The sequence below is a fragment of the Bubalus bubalis genome, chromosome 2 (assembly GCF_019923935.1).
Source record: "Bubalus bubalis isolate 160015118507 breed Murrah chromosome 2, NDDB_SH_1, whole genome shotgun sequence".
Taxonomy (NCBI): domain Eukaryota; kingdom Metazoa; phylum Chordata; class Mammalia; order Artiodactyla; family Bovidae; genus Bubalus; species Bubalus bubalis.
Window position 1 is genome coordinate 77732291 of NC_059158.1, and position 26161 is coordinate 77758451.

The following is a 26161-nucleotide window of genomic DNA, read 5'->3' on the forward strand; positions in this document are numbered from 1 at the left end:
GAACAACTGAGTCTGAGAACACAGGAGAGTGAGGCCCCTGGGGAGGCTCTGCGTGACCTGGCCGGGAGGGGCTGGAATGAGAGGGACGAGGGAAGAGCGCCCTCCGGGGGCCTCAGGGAGCAAAGCAGGAGAGGGAAGAGCTAGGGAGCCTCAGGCCAGGTGCAGAAATCGAGATCATTCTGACACTGGGATGAGCGTCAGACCTGTTGCTCTGAAAATGGCTGGAAAGCCAGATTTGCTGAGTCTGTGGCGGAAAGAGGGAGCTGCCAGAGTGTCCTGTCAGAGCTGGTGCTTTTGATTCTCAGAAAGAATCTTGCCAGCCTGTGCAAGGCTTTTTATCTGTTTGGCCTCTGACAAGTAACTCCTTGGGCTTGGGGGCCCTCTTAGGTGATATCTACCTATCCTAAAGATATCTTGGGAGAGAAAATTTTAAAAACAGCCTGGATAGGGCATTTGGCTTTTTGAAAACAAGGAAACAGAATCTGGGTCCCCTGGCCCAGTGTTTATCTGTTGGGCCATTAGTAAGGCCTCCTTGTGGTGGTTTAGTTGCTAAGTCGTGTCTGACTCTTGCGACCCCATGGGTCACCAGGGTCCTCTGTCCATGGAATTCTCCGGGCAAGAATACTGGAGTGGGTTAGCATTTCCTTCTCTAGTCATAGCTAATGGAACCCATTTCACTTACAGTATTTATTTCACAAATACTGCTGAGAGTCTACTGTGTGCTTGGCCCTCTTACAGTGGAAAGACAAATATCAACAAGAAAACCCCAAATCAAATAAATACATAAGTTACAGTAAACATCTATGAACACAGAGAACAGAATATTGTGATAGAATGGGATAGAAGGATAGTTTGGATAAGGTCTCAGTAAGGTTTCTTGGAGGCATTGTCATTTAAGCTAAGACCTAAAAGATGAGAAAGTGTTTTTGTGCGAAGAGGACTTCTGGCAATGGAAATACTAGGGTGAAGGTTGTAAGGAGGATAATATGTGGTTAGAGCACAGAAAGCAAGGTCAGCAGGGGCCAGAAAAGAGGTTTGAGAGGGATCCCAAATAGTGTGGGGCCTTGAAGGCTGCTGCATACAATTTACCCCAACCTTACTGGCTTAAAACAATAAACACTCACATCCTTACGGTTTCTGTGGGTCAAAGATTTGGAAGAAGCTTAGCTGGACAGTTCTGGCTAGGGAATCTCATGAGTTTTTATTTGAAGCATTGGCCAAGAATTTACTGGGGCTAGAAGATCCACTTCCAAAGTGGCTCACTTAGATGGCAGGTGAGAAGAGCTAGTTGAGAGTGGGAGGCCTCAGTGCCTCTCAATTTGAGCCCCTCCATAAGCTGCTTGAGTGTCCTCAAGACTTGGCTCCTGGATCCTCCAGGGTGATCGAGACGCAAGAAAGCAAAGTGTGTGGCAAGGCCCTGTATGACTTGGTTTCGGAAGTCGTACACTCTCCATTCCACCCCATTCTCTCTGTTAGAAGTGAGTCACTATTTTGCAGCCCACATTTCAGGGGAGGAAATTTATCCTTCACCATGAGAAGGGAGGAATAGCAAAGAATTTGTGGATGCATTTTTTTTTTTTTGGATGCATTTTTAAAAGTACCACCTACACTATGATAAGAGGCCAGTTGAAGCAGAACTTAGGGCTTTGTTATAAGGCTGCAGGGGGAGTTCATGGAACCCTAGGGAAGTGAAGCAGAGCATCAGCCAGAGATGAGCTCAAGGGTTGGAACGCCCTGTTCACTTCATTCCCCTTTCTCTTCAGATTGGCTTTCCCGCTTCCGTTGTCCACAAGGTGGCAGGTAACATGCACTTCCCACCCCGCCCCCTGCTCTGGAGATTGCAAAACATACACAGACCAACTAAGTGCTCAGGCTGAGTTCCAAATTCCTGGGCCAGAGATCTGGATTGGCTTGGCTTTGGTAAGATGCTCCCCTCAGGCCCAGGCAGCTGTGACAGATAGTGGGGAACTTGTAGTATAAACACGGCTGCCAGTACTCAGCTCTGTGAAAGGGGCTGAAGGAGTTTCCTGAGAGAAGGAGAGCTGGGTGGCACCCTAGTAGTGTGAAGCCTCAGCCTTTCTGTCTGTCATGTCATCCCACACAGGCAGGAGATTTTCTACAGACGGTGTTTCCTTCAACTGGAGCCTTCTAAAAGTAGATGAGTTTGAGCACAAGACTTTTAAAAAGTATAATAGCTCTTGCTCATTAAAAAGGCCCCCCAAAAGGACTCATGAGGCATTTTATTGGGTACTTTTGGAGAATGTTAAATAAAATGGTTTAGTCATAAAACAGTTGGAGTTAATCAGTTGAATAAAACATGTAAGAGGGCTGTTTCAGTGAGCTAGCTAGTATAAGTCTTATTAAAACTAGAAATGGGAGCCAATACCAGCAGCCACACAGCTCATGAACAAAAATTGTAATAGATGTACTAAAGTGGTTCCCAGGGCAACCTGTCAGTGAAAGGCAGGAGCTTTTATTTTGGAATAGCTGCTGTAGAAAATGAGGGCACCAAAGACTCAACCTGAATGCTTTCACTGGGGTGTTTTCAGACAGGAACTTCCATTCTTCCAGCAGGGAAGTGAGGATGGTGGGCAGTTTCACTGGCTATACCAGAGTTGCAAAAAAGTAACTTGACATCAGATTTCGGAAGCTATGTGACTTCACCCTGATTGAGGTACTTGAAGATTGGGAGAGAATCTTTTATTCACTCCCTAGAAGTAGATTTTACAGGACAATTATCACTAGTAAAGACAGCACAGGGCCTGGCACCAGAGACGATCATAAAAGCAAGCTTTGCTCAGATGTGCCCTGAATGTATAAAGGTGAGAGGAGTGGGAAGGCAGGAAAGAAAGTGAATGGGACTGAAAGCAAGCTTTGAATCCCTAACACTTCAACCCAGAGCCAGTTTTGGATGAGAAAAATGTTTTCCTGCATAAAAAATGTCTGGGAACAAAATAAACAACAAGGTCCTACTGTATAGCATAGGGAACTATATTCAATATCTTATAATAACCTATCATGGGAAATAGTCTAAAAAAGAATAAATATATATGTGTATAACTGAGTCTTTTTGTTGTACATATGAAATACTGCAAATCAGCTACATGTCAATCAAAAAATGGAAAAAATATATACAATAAAAATATATTATATCCCAAATAAAAAATGAGGAAAGTCTACTACAGCTTAGTTTTAAAGGAGAAAAAACAGAGGAAAAATACTGGCTTTGGGTACTTACAAGCTAAAAATCTTTTAATGGGCTTCATCTATAGAAAGTCAGGATTTTCTGAGATGTGGGCCGTAGTAATACATTCCAGTCCAGGTCAGATGACTGAAAGGAAATGGTGGTAGGTGTGGGCTCCATATTCAAGGAGCTGTGAAGGGAGGATAGAGCCAGGTTTGTTTCAGGTGAGGTAAGGGAAGCTGACACATTAATTGAGTCTTGGTGGCCTATTGTGCTTTCACACGATAAACAAAACCTCAGAAATCTTCCCTTTAATTTCACTGATTGTCTAATGCCATTCAAGAGTCAAGGCAATGCATCTAATTAAGTGTGCTTGTATAGGCAGGTGTTCCCATTAGAGAAATAAAGAACAATGCAAGAGTGTGTTAATTTTCACAGCCAACGATATTGGCCCACATTATTGGACGGTTATTATAGTTTGCTATCTATTTATGTGTTGGTTACTTTTTTTTTTAAATGACACCATCAAGTATAATTATCAAGTAATCTTCAGGGCATAAAAGGAGCTTCATTCAACTTCTCAGTAATAACAGTCATTACTGTACTCTTCAAAAACAATTGGCTACTTTCAGCTTCCAAAAGGCTCCCAAATCTGAAAACTGCAAATTACATCATAATGATTACTGAGGTTCTGCGGTAACTTCTATCATAATTTCAGTGTAATTGGTAGAGCACAAATGACTATGAATTATGTCACATATACAACCTATTTACAGGGAATTCCCATAATTATTTGTGGAATGAATAAAGGAGAGCTTAAACTGAATGTTTTTTTTTTAATAAAAATCACTTTTAAACTTCATTTTCATTTGAATGGATCCATCTGTTTCAAGGTAATAGCAGGGAGCAAAGTAAAAATGAAAACTTCAAAACTACAACTATTTGTTGTTTCCCACCTTCTTAAACCTCATGCTGAAAGTCCATGAATGAAACAAGAGACATTATCCAGTATCATTTTCCAGGGCAGGGGATTATCGAAGACATCAACAGATGTCCATTTAGAATATTAGGACAACAACAACAACATCAACAAAAACAACCCAATCAGAAAACAGGCAGAAGGTCTTAAGAGACATTTTTCCAAAGCAGACACACAGATGGCCAGTAGGCACATGGAAAGATGCTCAACATCACTATTATTAGAGAAACGCAGATCAAAACTACAGTGAGGTACCACCTCACACCGGTCAGAATGGCCACCATTAACATCTATAATAAATGCTGGAGAGGGTGTGGAGAAAAGGGATCTCGCCTACACTGTTGGTGGGAATATAAATTTGGGCAGCCACTATGGACAACAGTGTGGAGGTTCCTTAGAAAACTAAAAACAGAATGACCACATGGTCCAGCAATCCCACTACTGGGAATACAGCTGGACAAACTGTTATAAAAGATAGAAGCACCCCTATGAGAGTTCCAGAGAAAACATCTGTTTCTGCTTTATTGACTATGCCAAAGCCTTTGACTGTGTGGATCATCACAAACTGTGGAAAATTCTGAAAGAGATGGGAATACCAGACCACCTGACCTGCCTCTTGAGAAATCTCTATGCAGGTCAAGAAGCAATAGTTAGAACCAGACATGCAACAACAGACTGGTTTCAAATAGGAAAAGGAGTACGTCAAGGCTGTATACTGTCACCCTGCTTATTGAACTTATATGCAGAGCACATCATGAGAAACACCAGGCTGGATGAAGCACAAGCTGGAATCAAGACTGCCGAGAGAAATATCAATAACCTCAGATATGCAGATGACACCACCCTTATGGCAGAAAGTGAAGAACTAAAAAGCCTCTTGATGAAAGTGAAAGAGGAGAGTAAAAAAGTTGGCTTAAAACTTAACATTCAGAAAACTAAGATCACGGCATCTGGTCCAATCACTTTATGGGAAATAGGGAAACAGTGGAAACAGTGGCAGACTTTATTTTTGGGGGCTCCAAAATCACTGCAGATGGTGACTGCAGCCATGAAATTAAAAGATGCTTGCTTCTTGGAAGAAAAGCAATGACCAACCTAGACAGCATATTAAAAAGCAGAGACATTACTTTGCCAACAAAGGTCCATCTCGTCAAAGCTATGGTTTTTCCAGTAGTTATGTATGGGTGTGAGAGTTGGACCATAAAGAAAGCTGAGCACTGAAGAACTGATGCTTTTGAACTGTGGTGTTGGAGAAGACTCTTGAGAGTCCCTTGGACTGCAAGGAGATCCAACCAGTCCATCCTAAAGGAGATCAGTCCTGAGTATTCACTGGAAGGACTGATGTTGAAGGTGAAACTCCAATACTTTGGCCACCTGATGTGAAGAACTGACTCATTTGAAAAGACCCTGATGCTGGGAAAGATTGAAGGTGGGAGGAGAAGGGGACAACAGAGGATGAGATGGTTGGTGGCATCACCGACTTGATGGACATGAGTTTGAGTGAACTCTGGGAGTTGGTGATGGACAGGGTGGCCTGGCGTGCTGCAGCCCATGGGGTTGCAAAGAGTCGGACACGACTGAGCAACTGAACTGAACTGAATGTTCATAGCAGCACTACTCACAAAGCCAAAACATAAAAACAACCTAAATGTCCATCAACAGATGAATGGATAATGAAGATGAGGTACATATATACAACAGAATACTACTCAGCCATAAAGAACAGAATGTCATTTGCAGCAACATGGATGCAACTAGAGATTATCATACTGATGAAATAAGTCAGAAAAACACAAATACTACATGATATCACTTATATGTGGAACCTAAAACATTGCACAAATGAACCAACTACAAAATGAAGGGGTTGGGAAAGGGAGAGTCTGGGAGTTTGGGATTAGCAGATGCAAACTATTACATATAAGATGGATAAACAGTGAGGGCCTACTGTAATTGCCTTGGGAGACTGAACAAATCATAATATTCTTTTTTTTTGAGGTATAACAGATTTACAGTGTTGTGCCAATCTCTGCTGTATAGCAAAGTGACTCAGTTATATACATATATTCTTTTTTTTTTCAATTTTTACCCATTATGATTTATTCTCTACAATACTTTGTTAAAGAGTTCAATGATTTGCACTCAGAAGTTATATAGCCAAGGGGCAACCAAGTGTAATACAAAGAATTGGTCTAAAGACTTTGCACTGAAGGCCATACAAAGTCTCTTGCTTCAGGGAAATAAGAATGAAAATAAACAAAAAGAACAAATAGCTCCCTAGGTTCCAGGATCTCAATAGAAAATAACATCAACAGTTAGTGAAATTGTAGGTGTTAACATACCATGGAAAACAGATCTTGTGCAAATGTTAACACCCAGGACTTCTGTATAGATGATTTTTATTATAAACAATAAAATATATGTAATGTCTGAACTACAAACCTTTCGTGTTGAAATGGTCTCTAACATCAGTTGCTTTAATATTATGAAGCGAAAAAGTTTAAGAATCTCACAGTGGAAACAATCCAACACTGATAAACTCTAGTGATCAAAGACATTCTCTTTTAATGAAGAACAAGGACAATTCAAAATTACAGAATGTCCTAGCTGTGGGTATTATGAGACAAGCCAACTTTCCAGACCGAAAGGCACTCACAGCTAGGGATGAAACGAACTCCGAACCAAACCAGCCACAGTGGGCTGGTCCCTTAAAAACAGTGGTTACTGTTCAGCTTGAGCAGTCCAAGGACAAAGGAAACACTGAGCAGAAAACATTCCCTTCTCTTTAAACCTACCACTCACACCACATATACTGGCCACCCTCATCACTGCTTTGGTCAAGCAACATGGAAGGCAGGTCAGTTCCAGTTCGGAGTTGTCATTTCCCTACGAAAAGCTGCCATATGGATGATCCAGACTTAGTATTTTTCCTGAGAGCCACCTGCCACACATCTTCATAAGGTGACCATGACCATTTATTTCCAGACCACTTTCTGACTAGGTTCCATTCAGGACAGACACTGAGTGCCATTCCTCACAGGGCCAAATGGTTTTCCTTGGTCGACTCCTGAGTCCTCTTACTAAAGTCAGAGGAACCCGAGCATCTCCATGGCTGGACTCAGATGGGAGCATAAGGGAATGTGCAGGGAGTAAGGCTTCTTCACTCCAAAAACCACTGAGCCCACTTCAGTGTGGTTCTGGGCTTAAGCCCGATTCTTGTGCACTGATTTTTTTCCCCCATTTCCTGGGGTTTTAAATTTCTGTTTTTTTCTTAAATGGCAGGTTTCCTACCCCACCCTCAATAAAATAAAATAAAAAAATACTATACACTGGGAAAGACAAATAGGGCAACATTTCTACAAGAAAAAATAGGCTTGAAAAAGCATGGCACTGTAAATGCTTGCATGACCAGTCTCACTGAGCGTGCTCAGGGGTGAAAGTTTAGCACCATTTTTTTTGCTTTTTTTAAACTTTAGAAATTAAACACAACTTTTAACATAGAAGACTTGAACAGTAATGAGTGTAGCCCTATGTATCAATACTGTTGTACAAATTGGAGGTGGGTGGTTTAGTCCAGAGCTGACCACCCTGACATCAATCCATGGCACCTGTAAGTAACTGTCATCACATTTGTTTGTAACAAGATGTTTATTATTCTCAGCAGCAGGAAATCATGAAACAACTCCTTCATCTTCAGAAGCCTGTTTTCATTAACACTGTGAGGGAAAGGTGGCAGGATGTGGGAGTGTGCCTAGCAGCGAGCTGGTGCTGGAGCCTGGCCCGCACACCTGGACATCAGCCCACACTTCCCTTGCACATTCCACATCCTTAACAGCAGCAGAGGATGGTGCCAAGCACACTACTCACCCTAACCCCTCTCTTCAAGAAACAGGACTCCTATGCCTAGAAAAGCATGTGTCATTCCTCAGACTGTCCCTGCTCCCCCCGCCCCCCGCTCCTGGCAGAAGAAAACTCAAAAGATCCTTTGCTTGAATATTTGCCCATTTCGGAAAGCCACACCACTACCACATAAACATTAAAAATAAATTAAATCAAAACATTGTGTTCACTGGGTTGACACCCAATCCACTTTAGAGTTCTCTAAGCATATTGTTGGAAACCAGTGTATCACAAAAATATGGAACGCTTCACGAATTTGCGTGTCATCCTTGCGCAGGGGCCATGCTAATCTTCTCTGTATCGTTCCAATTTTTAGTATATGTGCTGCCGAAGCAAGCACCATATATTCTTTTTTTAATATTCTTTTCCATTATGGTTTAAGACAGGATACTTAATACACTCTCCTGTGCTATACAATAGGATAGTTACTTAAATATCCTGTGATAAACCACAATGGTAAAGAATATTAAAAAAGAATGTCTATATGTCTATAACTGAGTCACTTTGCTATACAACAGAGATTGGCAAATGTTATGAATCAAGTATACTTAAAAAAAAAAAGAATATTAGGACTTGTTCAGTCTCCCAAGGCAAAATAAGTAAAAACATAAATATACAAATGGCACCTAACAAACTTACAAGGTTTTGCACAGCAAGGGAAACCTTAAAACAAAACAAAAAACCCCAAAACGAAAGATCAGCCTATAAAATGGTCAGCCTTGCAAACGATGTGTACAAGGGTTTAATTTCCAAAATATACAAACAGCATACACAACTCAACAACAGAAAAACAAATAACCAAACTGAAAAATGGGCAGAAGACCTAAATAGACATTTCTCCGAAGAAGAAATACAAATGGCTAATAGGCACAAGAAAAGATGCTCAATATCACTATTATGATCCAGCAACCCCACTCCTTTTTCCTGTGAACCAGTTAGAAAAGAACTCTGAGGCTACCAGAGAGGGTAATTATATGGAAGGAGACTGGGATTCTGAGTTACCATGTAGAAAGCTGCCTACTACACATCATGTAGAATTGTAATATGAAAGAGAAATAATTAACACAGCACTGTAAGTCAGCAACACGTCATACAATTTTTTTTTTAAAGAAAGAGGAATAAGTATTCTTTGTGTCATGCAACTGAAATTGACAGTAATCTGTTACAGCAGTTAGCGATACCTTGTGTGTGCTTAGTCACTCAGTTGTGTCTGACTCTTTGTGATCCCATGGACTGTCGCCCGCCAGGCTCCTCTGTCCATATGGATTCTCCAGGCAAGAATACTGGAGTGGGTTGCCATGCCCTCTTCCAGGGGATCTTCCCAACCCAGGGATTGAACCCAGGCCTCCTGCATTACAGACAGATCCTTTACTGTCTGAGCCACGGGGGAAAGCTGTACATCAGGGTCCCCCTTCCTGATCTGGACTGGCTGCCTGTGGGTAGACTATATCGCTGTTTAGCAATATCTGGTTTCCTTCCCCAAGGAAGGATTATACTTCCCACCCCCTTGATTCCAGACTTGGCCATGTGACCTGCTTTGGCCACTGAAATGCAAATACAACTGATATGCTTAATACGCAGATGGAAACTTTTTAAAAATCAAAGCATGATTTATCACCACAAAGGAAAAGATTACCAGCTGGCCTGAATCTATTCTCCTTCTGGGGATACCAACATGTAGCAGGGGGCAATTCAAAGAAATTATTCCTTATTGGTGTGCTATACACACCTCCTAATGGCAGATAATAGAGAGTCTTCATGTATAGAATGTTATTAACAAGAGGTACTTGGTCTGTTTGGTTGCTTAACATCAACAAATCTGGAATATATGTATTCATGGGGCATGGCCCAATGGAAAACTGTCAGTCAGCTATGTCATGACTGGAGTATAAGTTGGAGATATTTCTTAGTTGAAAGGCTCCTTTTTCCCAAGTGGTGCCCTTCTTAAAACCTAGATTTAGATTTTAAATCTAAACAAGAATATCCTCTAACCCAGAAAGAAAGGGAGAACTGTACTGATAGTCCCAAATTCCTCCATGTTCACTTATATCTTGGAATTGCCTATATCTTTTGAATTATTAATACATTTTAGTATCATGTAGGATCAATGATCCCTGTACATTTGATCTGACAATTCAATCCCTTGCATTATGTCAGCCATTTTCTTGTTTTTGTTTCACTTTTTGTTTTGTAGTGACCAGCAATGCTCTAAAATAAGTGACTTCCCCTTCAACCTCTCCTGGATTGAGGACGCATAACATGACATGTTATGGACAGGGAGTGTGATCAGGAAATAAGCCCATGTTCCTCCCTCTGTTCCATGTTCTTTTAAGCCACTAATAATGTTGGTGTTATTCCTTAAGGTAGCATAACCTAACCGATGTTGACTGTCCTAGGATCAAGCACCTGCTCCTGGCCAGCTGCAGGGTTGGAACAACATGCTTAGATCCACATCTTCATCAAGATAGTCTAGACAGGACTGTCCCTGAGAAGGGGATGTGGGCAGACAGATATAGATCATGCTTACTGCCTTACTGCCACTTTATTTCTGACCACTGGCCCTCTCCAAAGTCCTCTGCAATAGGACTGAGTAGATGTATTAGTTAGGATTCTTTTGATTGTGAGCACCAGAAACTCAATTCAAATGAAACTGGACCACTATCTTAGACCATACCCAAAAATTAACTCAAAATGGAATCAATACTCAAATATAAGACCAGAAACCATAAAACTCCTGGATGAAAATATAGGTGGCAAACTCTTTGACACTGGTTTGGTGAGGATTTTTGGGATCTGACACCAAAAGCAAAGGCAACAAAATATTTGGGAAAATAAGCAAATGGGACTATATCAAACTAGAAGCTTCTGTGCAATAAAGGGAACCATCAACAAAGTGAACAAGAACCCTATTGAGTGGGAGAAAATATTTGCAAATAATATATCTGATAAGGAATTAATATCCAAAAAATATAAGAAGGCATACAACTCAACAGCAGAAAAGCAAGCAATTCAATTAAAAAATGGGCAGAAAATCTGAATAGACACTTTTCCAAAGAAGATACACAGATGATCAATAAACACATGAAAATACCCTTAACATCACTCATCATCAGGGAAATGCAAATCAAGATCACAATGAAATATTACCTCATACCTGTTAGAATGGTTTTCACCAGAGATAAAAGTAACAAGTATTGCTGGGGAAATGACAAAAAGGGAACTCTTGTGTACTATTGGTGGGAATGTAAATAAAATGTAAATAGTGGCTGCACGCCACCATGGAAGGCAATATGGAGGTTCCTCAAAAATTTAAAAATACAACTACCATATGATCCTGCAATTCCACTCTGAGTATTTACCTGAAGAAAATAAAACTAACTCAAAAAGATAAATACACTCCCATGTTCATTGCAGCATTACAACAGCCAAGACATGGAAGCAACTTACATGTCCATTGACGGATGAGTGGATAAAGAAAATGTGATATATATATATATATACACACACCCACACCTATACTATATATATATAATAGACTATTATTTGGCAATAAAAAAGAAAATCTTACCATCTGCAACAACATGGATGGACATTATGCAACACGAGGGCACTGTGCTAAGTGAAGTAAGTTAGAGAAAGACAAACATCATATTATCTCACTTATATGTGGACTCTAAAAAGCAAAAGCAAAAATTCCTAACCTCACAGCTGCAGAGGACAGATTGGTGGTTGCTAGAGTTGGGGGTTGGGGAGTGAGAAAAATGGGTAAATGGGGTCAAATGTACAAACTTCCAGTTCTAAAAAAGTCATGAGGATATAATGTACAACATGGCAACTATAGTTAATAATACTGTGCTATTTGCAAGCTGCTAAGAGAGTAGATCTTAAAAAGTCCTTTTCAGTTTTTTTAAACTATGATGATGCAAGTTAACTAAACGTATTGCAGTGATCATTTCACAATAAATCCAAATTTTGAATCATTACGTTGTACACCTGAAACTAATATGTCATATGTCAACCACAACTCAGGAAAAAGACACCTCAATTCACACTGGCTGAAACGTTCCTTAAGCCCATGCTCCTACGGGCCCCAGAAGTTCTCTCCAGGCCCAGAATGCACACGCAGTGGTATAAACTACAGAATGGGCCAGAGAACTGACGGTCCCTGGCTAGAATGAATCTCTCCACTGTATTTCTGCTGGCTGGTGCCACTGCCTTGAATAACAATGACCTTCTAAATGTCAGATCTCTGTCTTGAGGACCAATGAGTTCCAACCTGCCTCAGCAGGCACCACAGGTTCCAGACCCTCAGCTTCCTGCTGCCCACAGCTAGCTGTAAGCCCTGGTCAGTCTTCAGCCTCTCTGGTTTCCAAGTCCTGTCTTGAGTCTGGCAGCCACCGAGGCCCCTGTGTCTACCCCAGCTCTCAGGGCTCTTTGGCTCTCTTGGGCTACTTTCTGCTAGCCTGAATCATCTGCTGCCTCTACCCCAAAGTAAGGGGCAGCTTTTGAGAGGCGAACACACCATTTACACCTCTGGATTTCGTAGGTGAAGCAAGGTAAACAGGAAATATGAAACCTGGGCTGGCCACGGTTGCCGGCTGAGTGCGAGTCTGCCATTTGCCCACTAGGTAGCGCCTACTGAGCTTAAGGCTAGAAGGAGAGCTTTTCTGTTGAACAGCACAAAGGAAGTGTTCTTTTGCTTTTCTTTTTTTCCACCACCACCATCGCCACCTCCAACCTAAAAATAACATTAACACAAGGCACCTTTCTACATCTGCCTTCCGGGAGGACTCAGCTTCTCTGACTGCCCAGACTAGATTAACGCAAGAAGGCGGCTCTTTTATTAAGCCTGAAACAACTGCCCAATCAGTTTCGTTCTCTATTAGGTTGTAATTGGAGCCAGCTGAGCACCGGTAACCCTCACTCCGTCCCATTCCTTCCTTTCACCTTATTTTCTCCAAGGCTCACGACTAAGTTTAGCCACAGATGTTCCTTTTTAAATCTCTTCTCTCCCTCCAACCTTTCTTCCCCCCTCCTCCCCTCCACCCCCCGCCCACCCCCCACTTCTTTCTTGTCCCTTCTCTCCAGATATTTTGTTGTTTTCCTTCCAGGAAAGGGCAGGGCAGCTCGCCTACTCTCAGGAGAAAATACGATTCTTGGTACTTATTCTGCCATTATTGTAAATTCTTTGTGAACATTTTTGACAGTCTTAACTCTGGGGTAAAACACGAACCCGCTTTATTTATCTTCCAATCTCTAGCCCCACATTCTGAAACTTTCTCACTATGTAGGGGGTCCTTGGCAATAGTTTAGATTCTGTTACTTCCTTGTCATTCTCGATTATTAAGACAATCCAGCTTTTCAAAGCTGTCCTCTCCCACTTTGGTGGCCTACCTGGAGGCTCACCGATCTGAGTGGGAGGGGCAGAGCAGAGAACCGCTGGTTCCTCTTCCTTTTGCCCTCTCCTCGGGTTCCATCCCTGGGTCTGGAATATCTCCTGGAGGGGGAAATGGCAACGCACTCCAGTATTCTTGCCTGGGAACTCCCATGGACAGAGAACCCTGGCGGGTTGCAGTCCATAGCATCTCAAGAGTCAGACACGACTGAGTGACTAAACAGCAGCAGCAGTGTGAAGGAGCTTGCATCTCCTCTGGAAGGCCTCTTCCCTGTCAACCTCCAGGCTCCTACTGCTCCGGGGTGTTGGGTCTCAGCTCACAACCCTGCATCCCTTCCTCTCTGGGAAGGGGGTGGGCTTGGATGAACATAGTCTAAGCTTTCACATGGGGCCTCTGTTCCCTCTGTTGTGCCAAGGCCAAGATTGCTTAGACTTCTCACATGTTACTTCGCTGGTAGAGTTCTTGTTGACTAGAGCTTCATCACCTCACCTGTCAGTCTGTCCAGGGTCAAGAGGCCATCCCTGTAGCCAGGAGTGTACACTGATTGGCCACACTTAACTCAGATGACCAGCTCTGGAATCAGAGGGTGAGCTTATTTCTCCAATTACCTGGGGCAAGAATGAAGAAAGGATATTCTCTCAAAGCAAAATTGGAGTGCTATGATCAGAAGAAGCAAGATTAGATGTCCGACAGGTAAAAAAACATAGATGTCCTCTATGGACACTGAAGGAATCAGAAGGAGTTTTGAAGTGGTTTTATTGGAATAGTAAAGCAAACTTTGTATTATAAGAAATTCTAACCTTCAACCCCAAATAAAATGAGATTCCCTTTGTTAAATTGCTTTGCATCATTTGGTCAGATTAAAGGATTCTAAGATTCTTGCAGGTAAATTTGATGCATGTATCTAGTTTCTTTTATCTGTGAGACAACAGAATCCCCATCATGCCTAGAAGCAGGGTCCCTTGATGTGACAGGAACATTTCCTGTTTAACAAAGTCTGCCTTATCTAAGAGTTACTTTTTTCAGCTTCAAGGCAGCAAATAGCTTAAATAACTGTGCTTTCAAACCAGCCTCACAAATGATGTCCAGGAACCAAAGTTAGAGAGTCTATTCTCAGAGAGGGTTATTAATAAGCTTCAATAAAGAAAAGTTCAAACACATGCAGATCAAGGAAAAAGAAAATGACACAAATGGAAGGTCTGGGATGTAAAAGGAATCATGCCTAGGGCACTGGTAAATACACAGGTGTATCTAAGCAAAAATCGATTGAATAAAACTATTAATAATGTATAAATTATAGAGTTAAAAAAGAGATCTAAAATACTGGATAACAATGGCATATGTATCAGGAAGAGGATGATCAGAGCAAAAGTACTAAGGTTCTTTTGTAATTCATGAGAAGGGTAAAATTATTAACTTTTGAAGCGACATGCATGCCAATATCTTTAGGGTAGACATAGGGAGTATAATTTATGAGCAGTTATACTCTCATAAGTTAAAACTGAAAAACAACAGAAACAAAAAACAAAGCTCAATCCAAATCTTTTACCAAAAAAGAGAAAAAAGAACAGAAAAGGTGAAACAAATGGATAGCACAAAATAAGGTGGTAGAATTAAATCTAAATATTCACTAATCACAATCAATAAAATATTTCAGTTAAAAGACAAAGCTGCTCAGATGGAAAAGGTGTTGAAACCTAGCTGTTTATATGAGACACACCTAAAACATAAGGACACAGAAATATTATAGTTCAAAGAAGAGAAAATACATATTAGGCAAAGACTAAAGAGTGCGGTGTATCTGTATTAATATCAGACAAATAGATGAAAAGGCAAAAAAAATAAAAGTGTGTCACTGCATAATAATAAAAGTTTTAGATCACCAGAAAAATATGCCAATGAGAAATTTGTTTATATCCAATAACAGAGCAAAAGTGAAACTACAAGGAAAAATAGACAAATACAATATATTTAGAATTGGATGATAACATTAATGTGTGTCAAAGCTTATAGTATATAGATGAGAGAGGACGCTTGTGGGAAAATATATATCCTTAGATGCTTCCATTAGAAAAGAAGAAAAGCACAGAATTTGAGAAGTTAGAAAAACAAACAGCAGATAAACCTTAAAAAAGTAGAAGAAAGGAAGTAATAAACACAGAAGCAGAAATTAATGATGTAAAAAGCAGTTAAATGATTGAGAGTATTGACCAAAACAAATATTTTTCTGAACAGCTTAATGAAACTGACAAACTTCTGCTAAGATTAATCAATTAAAAACAAAGAAGATACGAATTACTCCTCTAGGGGAAAAATGGAGACTATAAGTATAGATGCAACATATTTTTTAAAAAAGAAAATATCGTGGACAACTTTATAATAACTTGAATACTTCAAAATATGTATAAATTCCTGGAAAAATGCAACTTTCAAAAATAGACACAAGAAGATATGGAAAACCTTAGTATTTTATGAATAATAACACGAATTGAATATTCATTTATTATAGAAACTCTTAGCAAACTAGGAATAAAAGGAAACTTCTTTAACCCAATAAAGTATATCTTAAACTTCTTTAACCCAATAAACAAAGCTATCATTAACCATAGATGGTATATTTCTGTATTTGGAAAACACTGAAGAACCAAAATTATGTTTCAATAAAGAAACATAAAACTACATGGGGTCTGCTGAAAACATTCCCTCCAACATCTGGAATAAGGCAAGATGCCTGCTACCAACCCTTCATTTCCTCATTGTACTAGATATTCTGGCAGTGTAGTATACCAAAGGAAAGGGGGTAAAGGTATGAGGGTCAAAAGGATCAAAAGTATAAGGATCAAAAAGGAATAAACAGTCAGAAAGAGGAAGATAATATTATATATTAACACGTGTGTATGGAATCTAGAAAGATGGGTACTGATGAGCTTATTTCTGCAGGGCAACAATGGAGACATGAACAGAGAGAACAGACTGGGGACACAGTGGGGGAAGGACAGAATGGGAGGAATTGAGAGAATAGTGCAAAAACATGTACATTGCCATATGTAAAAGAGATAGCAAGTGGGAATTTGCTGTGTGACAGAGGAAGCTCAACCCAGTGTTCTGTGACAATCTAGAGGGGTGGGATGGAGTGGGAGATGGGAGGGAGATTCAGGAGGAAGGGGACATGTGGAGACCTGTCTCTGATTCATGTTGATGTATGGCAGAGGCCAACACAATATTGTAAAGCAATTATCCTCCAATATAAAAAAAAGAGAGAAGGAATAAAAGGAATAAACAAAGCTCTCATTATCCATAGATGGTATATTTCTGTATTTGGAAAACACTGAAGAACCAAAATTAATTGAGTTTTAGAAAGTTTCCTGGATGCAAAATCATTACTGAGAAGTTACATTTCTATACATCAGCAACAATGAGTTAGAAAATGTAGTTTTAAAAAGATGCCATTAAAATAACTATAATATAAAGCACATAGGAATAAATCTATCAAAAGCTGTGCATGTCCATTATGAAACTTTACTGAAAGACATTAAAGCTGACCTAGTTAAATGGAGATATAAACTTTGTTTAAGGTTATTATATTAAATATTGAAAATATGTTAATATTCTTAAAACTGATTCACAGATTCAATGAAACTCCAATGAAAATTCCAACAAGACATTCTGGTGGAACTTGATGAATTAATTCTAAATTTATATGGAAGAGAAAAGGGCTAATAATAGCTCTTTCACTCTTGAGGAAGAGCCAAATCCAAAAATCAATTCTAGGTGGATTGAAGACTTAAATGTGAAAGGTATAAAGCCATAAAACTCAGAAGTCAATATATACATGAGAATATCTTTATGACTTTGGTATAGGGAAGAATTTCTTAGAGAAGACAGACAAAAAACCAAAAACTGTAAAGAAATATGTTGCTAAATCCAACTACATTAAATGCATGTTTTCAAAAAAAGACCATTAGTTAAGTGAAAAGTCAAGCCCCAAATTAGGAGAAGATATTTATTAAACATACAATCAAAAGGAATTAGTGACTGGAATATATAGAAAGCTTCTAAAGACTATATGAGAAAGGCAAACATTTAAATTTAAAATTGGACAGAGAGTGTGATTTAGGCATTTCAACGAAGAAAGAACACAAATGGTTCATAAAATGTGAAAAGATACCCTACCTCATTGGTAATTAGGGAAGGACAAATTAAAACCACAAGGAGATACAATTTCATACCCACTAGACTGGCAAAAAATTTAGGCAAGCGATGGTGAGGTATGGACAATGCGCGCTGCTGGTGCGAGTGCGGCTTGGTTGCCCGCTCTGCTTTACTCAGTTAAGTTCAACAAGTACTCTACGATCCAGCAATTTCACTTCTAAGCATTAAGCCTTAGAAAAGATTTTGCACATGAACACCAGGAAACAAGTGCAAAGAATGCTCATTGTGGAAAATAGTATGGCGGTTCCTCAAAAAACTACAAGTAGAGTTGCCATATGATCCTTCGATCTTACTCTTGGCTATATCCAGAGAAAACTATGATTCAAAAAGATACATGCTCCTCAATGTTCACAGCAGCACTATTCACAATAGCCAAGACACAGAAACAACCTAAACATCCATCAACAGAGGAATGGATAAACAAAATATATCAAAGTCTATATATAAACAAAGGATATACAATAAACAGAGTATATATATATATATACACCATATTTTGTTTATATATAAATATATCTATATATACACACACACAATAGAATACTACTCACCCATAAAAAGAATGAAAAAATGCCATTTGCTAACATGGATGGACCTAGAGATAATCATGCGAAGTGAAGTAAGTCAGAAAGAGAAAGACAAATACCATAAAATACCACTTATATGTGGAACCTTAAATATGACACAAATGAACTTATGTATAAAACAGAAACAGTCTCACAGACACAGAGAACAGATTTGTGTTGCCAAGGGAAAGGAGATTGAGGGGAGTGTGGAGTGGGAGGCTGGGGTTTACAGATACAAACTATTAGATATAGAATGGATAAATGACAAGGTCCTACTGTGTAGCATAGGGAACTATATTCAATATCCTGTGATAAGCCATAATGATAAAGAATATGCATATATACATATATATACATACATATATATGTATATACACATATATGTGTATCACTTTGCTGTACAGTAGAAATTAATACAACATTGTAAATCAACTATTCATCAATAATTTTTTTAAAAAACTGAAGAAAAACCAAAAACAAGACTACCCATAGCAACATTGTCCCTAAAGGCAAAAACTGGGGGAAAAATCATATACTACCCTCCTAGAAGAAATAAACCAACTTAAGTATATTCATACCAGTGAAACAGCATTACAACCATAAAAATGAATGGATTATCACATCATCAAAAGTGAATCTCAAAAACATGAGGCTGCCACACAAGGCTGTGCTTGCAGGCTGTGGAGTAGGCTCAGTAGGTGCTAGAATCTATTATGTGCACCACATGCCAAGCTGAAAACACTTGCACAGGGAAGTCTATCCCTGAAGGAAGGGGTGCCTTTAGGCTCTTTATGGGTGAGCACTGGCCCTACAAAATTATAATGTTGAACAGATGGATAAGTCATAAGTGTATATATTCCGTAATATTTCATTTATATATAGTGCAAAGCCGATTAAAACTAAACAATAATGATTTATATATATGTATTAAAACTATGTAGAAAAACAAGAGAGTGATTAATACAGAATTCAGAATAATGAATCTAGTTCTTGGGGAAAGGAGAGCATCTAGTTATGGAAGAGTTCATTATGGAGTTGGAGAGCTATTAAGGTTCTGATGATGTTCTATTTCCTGGGCTGAGCAGGGAATACTCAAGTATTCTGTGATAGTCGTTATCCTGTATGTGTATATTTTAAAAGCCCTCCTTATGTAATCCACATAATTGATTTTAAATAAAAGAGATTCCACCGAAGAGTACTATCTAGAGACGGGGTACCAATATAAGGTCTGGACAGGGTGGATGGCCAAGGACCCAGGGCTGAGAGGCTGAGTCCTAAGTGGTTACAGGAAGAGAGACTTTGATGCCTCATGTGCGATGAGGTGGAAGGACTCCAGTGGGATCTTTCAAAAGTGTCCCATAAAAAAGCAAATTAAAACCAAAGCAAGATACCACTATTGGTGTAAAAACAATACAAAACATAATGTCAGTACAAAAACTTGTACACAAATATTCATAGTGAAAGTGAAAGTGAAGTCACTCAGTCGTGTCCAACTCTTTGCAACCCCATGGACTGTAGCCTGCCAGGCTCTTCCATCCATGGAATTTTCCAGGCAAGAGTACTAGAGTGGGTTGCCATTTCCTTCTCCAGGGGATCTTCCCAACCCAAGGATTGAACCCAGGTCTCCCGCATTGCAGGCAGATGCTTTACCATCTGAGCCAAACCGCAAAGCCTAGTATTATTTATAATAGTCAAAAAGTGGAAACAACCCTAATGTCTGTTAACTGATGAAGAGATAAAAGAAAAAAAGTAGTGTATCTGTGTGATAGGATATTATTCAGCAATAAAAGGAAAGAAGTAATGATGAATGCTATATCATGGATAAACCTTGAAAACACCCGAAATCACATTTGGTCACAAAAGACTACACATACTGTGTGATTTCACTTATATGTGATGTCTAGAGTAGACAAAAAGCCAGGTAGTGGCGTCCAATGGCTGGAGAGGATACGTATATGGGAATGAGAAATGTCTGCTGATGGGTATGAGGTTTCTTTGTGGGATGATTAAAATGTTCTAAATTTGACTGGAGTGATGGCTTTAGAGCTGTGTGAATAGTTTACAAGCCAGGGAATTATATACTTTAAAATGAGTGAATTACATGGCATATGAATTATATTTCAATAAAGCTGTATCAACAACAAAAGAATGGTTAAAATTTTAAAAAATCAACAACACCAGATGTCAGCAAAATATAGAGCAACTAGAAAATTTCTACAATGCTAGTGAGAATACAAAATGGTACAGCCACTTTGGAACTAGTTACCTCATAGATAAACATACTCTTGCCATAGGATTAAGCAATCCTACACCTAGTTATTTACCCAAGTTAAATGATATCCTATGTTCACACAAAAATCTGTACCCTACTGTTTATAGTGGCTTTATTTTAATTGCCCCAGGCTGCAAACAACCCAAATTTCCTTATATGAGAGAACAGATAAACTGTACATTCATACAAATGGAATACTACGCAGTACTAAAAGGAATGAACAAATGATACAGACAACAACATGGATGAATTCCAAATGCATGACGTTAAGAGAAAGAAGCCAGACTCAAAAGGTTACATATTATATGATTCTATTTACAAAACGGGAGAAACAAAATTCTGCTGCTGCTGCTGCTGAGTCGCTTCAGTTGTGTCCGACTCTGTGCGACCCCATAGATGGCAGCCCACCAGGCTCCTCCGTCCCTGGGGTTCTCCAGGCAAGAACACTGGAGTGGGTTGCCATTTCCTTCTCCAATGCATGAAAGTGAAAAGTGAAAGTGAAGTCACTCAGTCGTGTCCGACTCTTAGCAACCCCATGGACTGCAGCCTACCAGGCTCCTCCGTCCATGGGATTCTCCAGGCAAGAGTACTGGAGTGGGGTGCCATGGCCTTCTCCAAAACAAAACTCTAGACACAGACAAAGCAGATGTTGCCAAGAATTAGGGGTTGGAGAAGGTGCTGCTCACAAAGGGATGTGGGACAATGTATAGGTGTGATTGAACTGTTCTAGGTATGGTGATGGTTACATTATTGAATTGGTTTGTCAAAATTCATATTACACTATAAAGAGTGAATCTTACTGTACCTTAATTATATCTTAATTTAAAAATTTCTTCTCAAAATATTGTCCCATGAGAAAAAAAGTCTCATAGACCAGGGACCTGGAGGACAACTGACATTTAACAATTATCTAAAATTGTGCCTTTGTTACTCTGACCCCTTCTCTCCCTAGATCTGACTGTAGATGGGAAAATACAGTAGCTGAAAAGAGTAAAAAAAAGAAGTTGACTGTCTCTTGACCATCAGCCTTGCCACCCTGGACACACAACGTACCCACCCCCCCAATGGATTGCAGCCTGAAATAGTACCAGCGGGATCAAGGGAGGAACTCTATACTGGATACCAATTTGAGGTCCTGCTTATTACACAGAGTTGGACATTCAGTTTCTAAAATGAGGCTGTTCTGTGCCTGAGAGGCCAGGAAAGCTATGGGATTCGCCTGAACTCCAATAGAGGCATGGAAACAATCAACCCCTCCTTCAGAGGGGATCTGAAGAACAGAGGAAAAAAGTGACTTTAAGATCACTTTCCTATGGAGTCTAGTTTGTTTAATATAATGGTTACTTTTGCAATTGATATGCTATTAAAATGACATTTAATCCCTACAAGAGCCAGATAGGGAACTCCTTGTATTCCAAATGAGTGAGATGGTATTATTATGGCTTAACAGAATATTCATAGAGAATGGTCTCTATTTCATAATGACCCAGCACCAAAATATATTTCTTGAGGAAGTGAACTGGGCCCACTGTACAAGCATAAGCAGCTGGAAGGCACAATTCTGTGCTCTTAGAGGTATTCAGATACTGTAGATACCAAGTGGTAGAAGATGCCCACGAGAAGCAAAATTTTTCAGCCATGCACACTCCTGCAATCCTAGTTCTAGAACAGTGCCTGTAACAGAAAAATAAAAATTTGTTGAATGAATGAATGGAACTCCAAGATACAGATAGGAAAATGAAAAAAAGGAATGATTTTTCTTTTTCTGAGTATGAACCATAAATTTTATTTAATTAGAATCCCAATGATTTTTAGATAAGGGGCTTGGGAATCTTAAGACTGTGGATTGAGTCCCAACCTAATAAAGGTATTGACCATCACCTGAAGTCAGCTGGTAAGCATGAATGGGCTATGGTGATCCCAGCAACCAAAATTGGAAACCTCTCTTTTCTGCATGAAACACATACTGAAAGAAAAATTTGTTCAAATTCTCCACAGAGAATATTTTTATTTATTTATAGTCTTCTTGCATACTCTAAAATGCACAGTGTGAATTTCCTTTCTTCAAAAACAGTTGTGAGCCTGGTCAGTTTGAGATCTTCAGAGTCTTCGGAAACATTGCCTTAGGTTTGCGCTAAGGGAGTCACAGAGATTGGTCATGAACTACTACAAAATTACAGAAGACCTAGTTATTATCCAACAGTTACTAGAAAAGCATACAGAACACCCAACATACAGCCAGACAGAGTAATAGAAGAGCAGATGCTATGTAAGTATCGGGATTTCCATATACAGGATGTTATGTACAGTATCAGAATTCTTTTATAGATGGAAAAGTTATGCTTAAATCATTATTTTAAGGGCATTCTAATATAATACAAGTCTTACTAATTTCAATCTTTTCTCTTTGGCTCACAAGTGCACGAAAATACCATAAACAATTTTCGGAACTTACTGCATTAATATATAAATAAGATACATTACAAATGGGAAGAAAATACAAGACACCTCTTTAACATGGTAAATCTCTGAATATAAATAAGCAAATATTTCATTTACCTACAAACAGTGATTGAGATCATTACATATATTCTTCCCCTCCCCCTCCTAAGGACAAACAACAGAAATATGCACAACCTACACAAATTAAACTTGAAATATACAGCAATAGCACACCTGGAACAACGACTCTGCTACTGTTTTCCCCTAACAGGATCCTAACGGGGAGGGCGGGACTCTTGTCTCCCAGTGGCACTTTTTCTCATCCATCATGACTTCAGATGGGAGAAATACTGACAGTGAGGTCAACGCCTGCCAACAGCATTTTCCTTGGTCCCCAACACACAGCATTTTGAAAAAACATCTTTTCTGGGGTGGCTGGGCAAGCTGGTTTGCGGCATGTTTGGCCCCTCAGTAACTGAGGAAGAAGGTAAAATGGATTCTCTTGGAGCGGGAGACATGCTGTGATCTATTACCACACTCACTAGACAGACGTGTATTTATAGAGAGAGGTATATATAACTGTACATATATACTGTGTTCCTAATGTGCAACTTTTGAAAAAGAACATTATTTCCGGCTAACTCTAATAAGCTTAAGGAAGGTTTTAACAGTATTCTTCAAGATATTCTGTTTTCCCTCAATGAAATGGCCTATGTGCTTCAGCAATGTATAGAGGTTTGTTCTAGAGTGCAGAGGGGAAAGGGAAGTCCCAGAAACTGATGTACTGTGGGTGGCAGTTACAGATCCTGGCCCAGCCTCTCTATCTCCTCAATGAGGAAGTCAATATCAGATTGGGTAGCAGCTGGGTTGGAGATGACCATCCGGAAGAAGTTGGCCTTGTCCCCCTGAGGCTGGTAGCCAACCATGGTTGTGCCAGATTCCATCATCAGGGCTTTGATTTTCGGGGCCACCTTGTAAGGGAAAATACAAGACAAAACTCAAGTTCGATACGAACACCATGCTCTTTTTCATAATACAACCCATTTCTTAGTTGGAAAAAAAGAGCAACCTGCTTTTCATTATGTATTTACACTGACACAAAGGCAAAGAAGTATTTTATACCCAAGTTTCTTCAGTGGCTAATATCTAATGACTAATTTTTAAATTGACATAAACAGTTGATTTATAATACTGTGATAGTTTCAGGTGGACAGAAAAATGATTCAGTTATACACACACACACACATTATTTTTCAGACTCTTCTTCATTATAGATTATTACAAGCTATTGAATATAGCTCCCTGTGCTATACAGCAGGATCTTGTGTTTATTTTATATATAGTAGTGTGTATCTGCTAATCCTAAACTCCTCGTTTGTCCTTTTTGCCTGCCCTCGTTCCTCTCTGGTAACCATAAGTTTGTTTTTTATGCTTGTGAGTCTGCTTCTATTTTGTAAGTTCATTTATATAATTTTTTAGATTCCACATATAAGTGATATCATGGGATATTTGCCTTTCTCTGTTTGACTTACCTCACTTAGTATGATAATCTCTAGGTTCATCCATGCGGCTGCAAATGGCACTATTTCATTCTTTTTATAGCTAACTTCCATACCGTTCTCCATAGTGGCTGTACCAATTTACATTTCCACAAACAGTATAGGAAGATTCCCTTTTGTTCACACCCTCTCCAGCACTTATTATTTGTAGGTTTTTTGATGATGGCCACTAATGACTATTTAAGTCTACCCAATCATACATTCCTACAGAAAGTATTGTGCAACTGAATTTCAAAAGTCAGACACAGGACAATGATAATAAAGTCAAAACCAAAAAACAAAAATGAAAAATTCACATGGGCAACAATACAAATTAAGACTTCTGTACAACCCAGCACCTGGGATACTGTCTGGCACATGAACTCTGCTCACCAAATATCTGTTGAATGATTAGATGAGTGAAATAGTATATAAGTTAAATACAAACAACTATAAGTAACATATAAACTAGATATAGAAACCAGTAACTAAAATGAATCAGCATTAGAGTTGACTCAAACTTAGTAAAAGAGATTTTAACAGACATGCTTTGGTACGGAAGTTCCAAGGAATATATATATTATTCAACTGCACAGCACATGACCCCTCCACCATGACAAACACCAACCTAATGCAGCGGTGCATTCCCTAGAAATTCCCACTGCATCTGAACCACAGTGGGGACAATTCAGACCCAAGGAGAAGAATATAACAAGATGTCTCTGTATCACCCCAAACCTTTAGCTTTCATTTCTTCCTGTTCAGACAGACCCCTAGAGTGAGGATGTTCTGACCAGCCAGAGAAACTGCAGAGGATTAGAAGAGACAAGGAGAGATTCCATACCCTGTGTAGCTTTTCCCGTCGTTCAGGGCTATCCGGAATACCCCTGAGGCTTTGTGGAATATACCAGAAACAGACGTTCGTATGCTCAGGCTGTAGCGATTTTCACAAACAAGCATGCAAAAAACAAAACAGAAAATTAAGAGAACTTGAGAGAAAGCTGTTCTAGCTCCCCACCCCATCCCTCAAAAAGGCTTCCTGTTACTTCTATACTTGGGAGAACAAAGCCCGGTTTATCCCATCATATCTGGGAAGAGAGCTATTTCCTATAACCAATTTTCTCAATGATTAAAGTTACCCACCTTTGAACACTGAAATATTAAAAAAAAAACATTTGGATCATTTCAATAAAGGGTATTATCCATCTTGCCATCTTGTAGTGCCTCATATATAGAAGATGCTCAAAGCATTGTTAATTTTTTTGGTCCTGAATGTTTTGACTTTATTCTATCAATACTAAACCTTCTCCTGATAACTCAGGATTATCATAATGAACATTGATACTGGTTCTAAACTGTAAGACAGGGCTTACTGAGATGTACTGGATTGTTCAGTGGTCCTTCTCTAAGGACCCTCATGCTTTTTGAGTCCTTCTGCATTCCTGCTACAGTTTTCCAGTTTCCTTCCTAGTTGCTGTCTGCCATCACTGTGCCTACCTTTCATGGGTTGGAGACATCACATTCGTCTTAAGCTGCTAGTGGAACATTTGAAATAGTGTAAGTGATGAGTGTGAGGCCCCAGAGGTGAAACGCACGAGCACTGTATGATGGATTTGAACTGCTTAGGGCTCTTTCTTGTTCACTTGGAGACTCTCCAGAGTGTTACTAGTAG

The 26161-nt window shown here is 39.5% G+C and overlaps 1 protein-coding gene and 1 non-coding gene across 6 annotated transcripts in view; both read right to left on the bottom strand.

Annotated features, from left to right (window-relative positions):
• Positions 1 to 8295: 8295 nt before the first annotated feature.
• LOC112583151 lies at positions 8296 to 8403 on the bottom strand. The gene has a single exon (XR_003107495.1). It is a non-coding gene; the product is annotated as a U6 spliceosomal RNA (small nuclear RNA).
• Positions 8404 to 22487: 14084 nt separating this feature from the next.
• The window catches only part of GAD1 (glutamate decarboxylase 1), a 40116-nt gene continuing 36442 nt past the window's right edge, over positions 22488 to 26161 (bottom strand). For all 5 annotated transcript variants that reach the window (XM_044933961.1, XM_025275112.2, XM_044933956.1 and 2 more), the window contains 2 exons: positions 25334 to 25423; positions 22488 to 23922 (listed from right to left, as the gene is read on the bottom strand). In XM_044933961.1, coding sequence (XP_044789896.1) covers positions 23749 to 23922; positions 25334 to 25423 — 264 coding nt within the window. In that variant the 3' untranslated portion in view covers positions 22488 to 23748. The remainder of the gene's footprint in view (positions 23923 to 25333; positions 25424 to 26161) is intronic.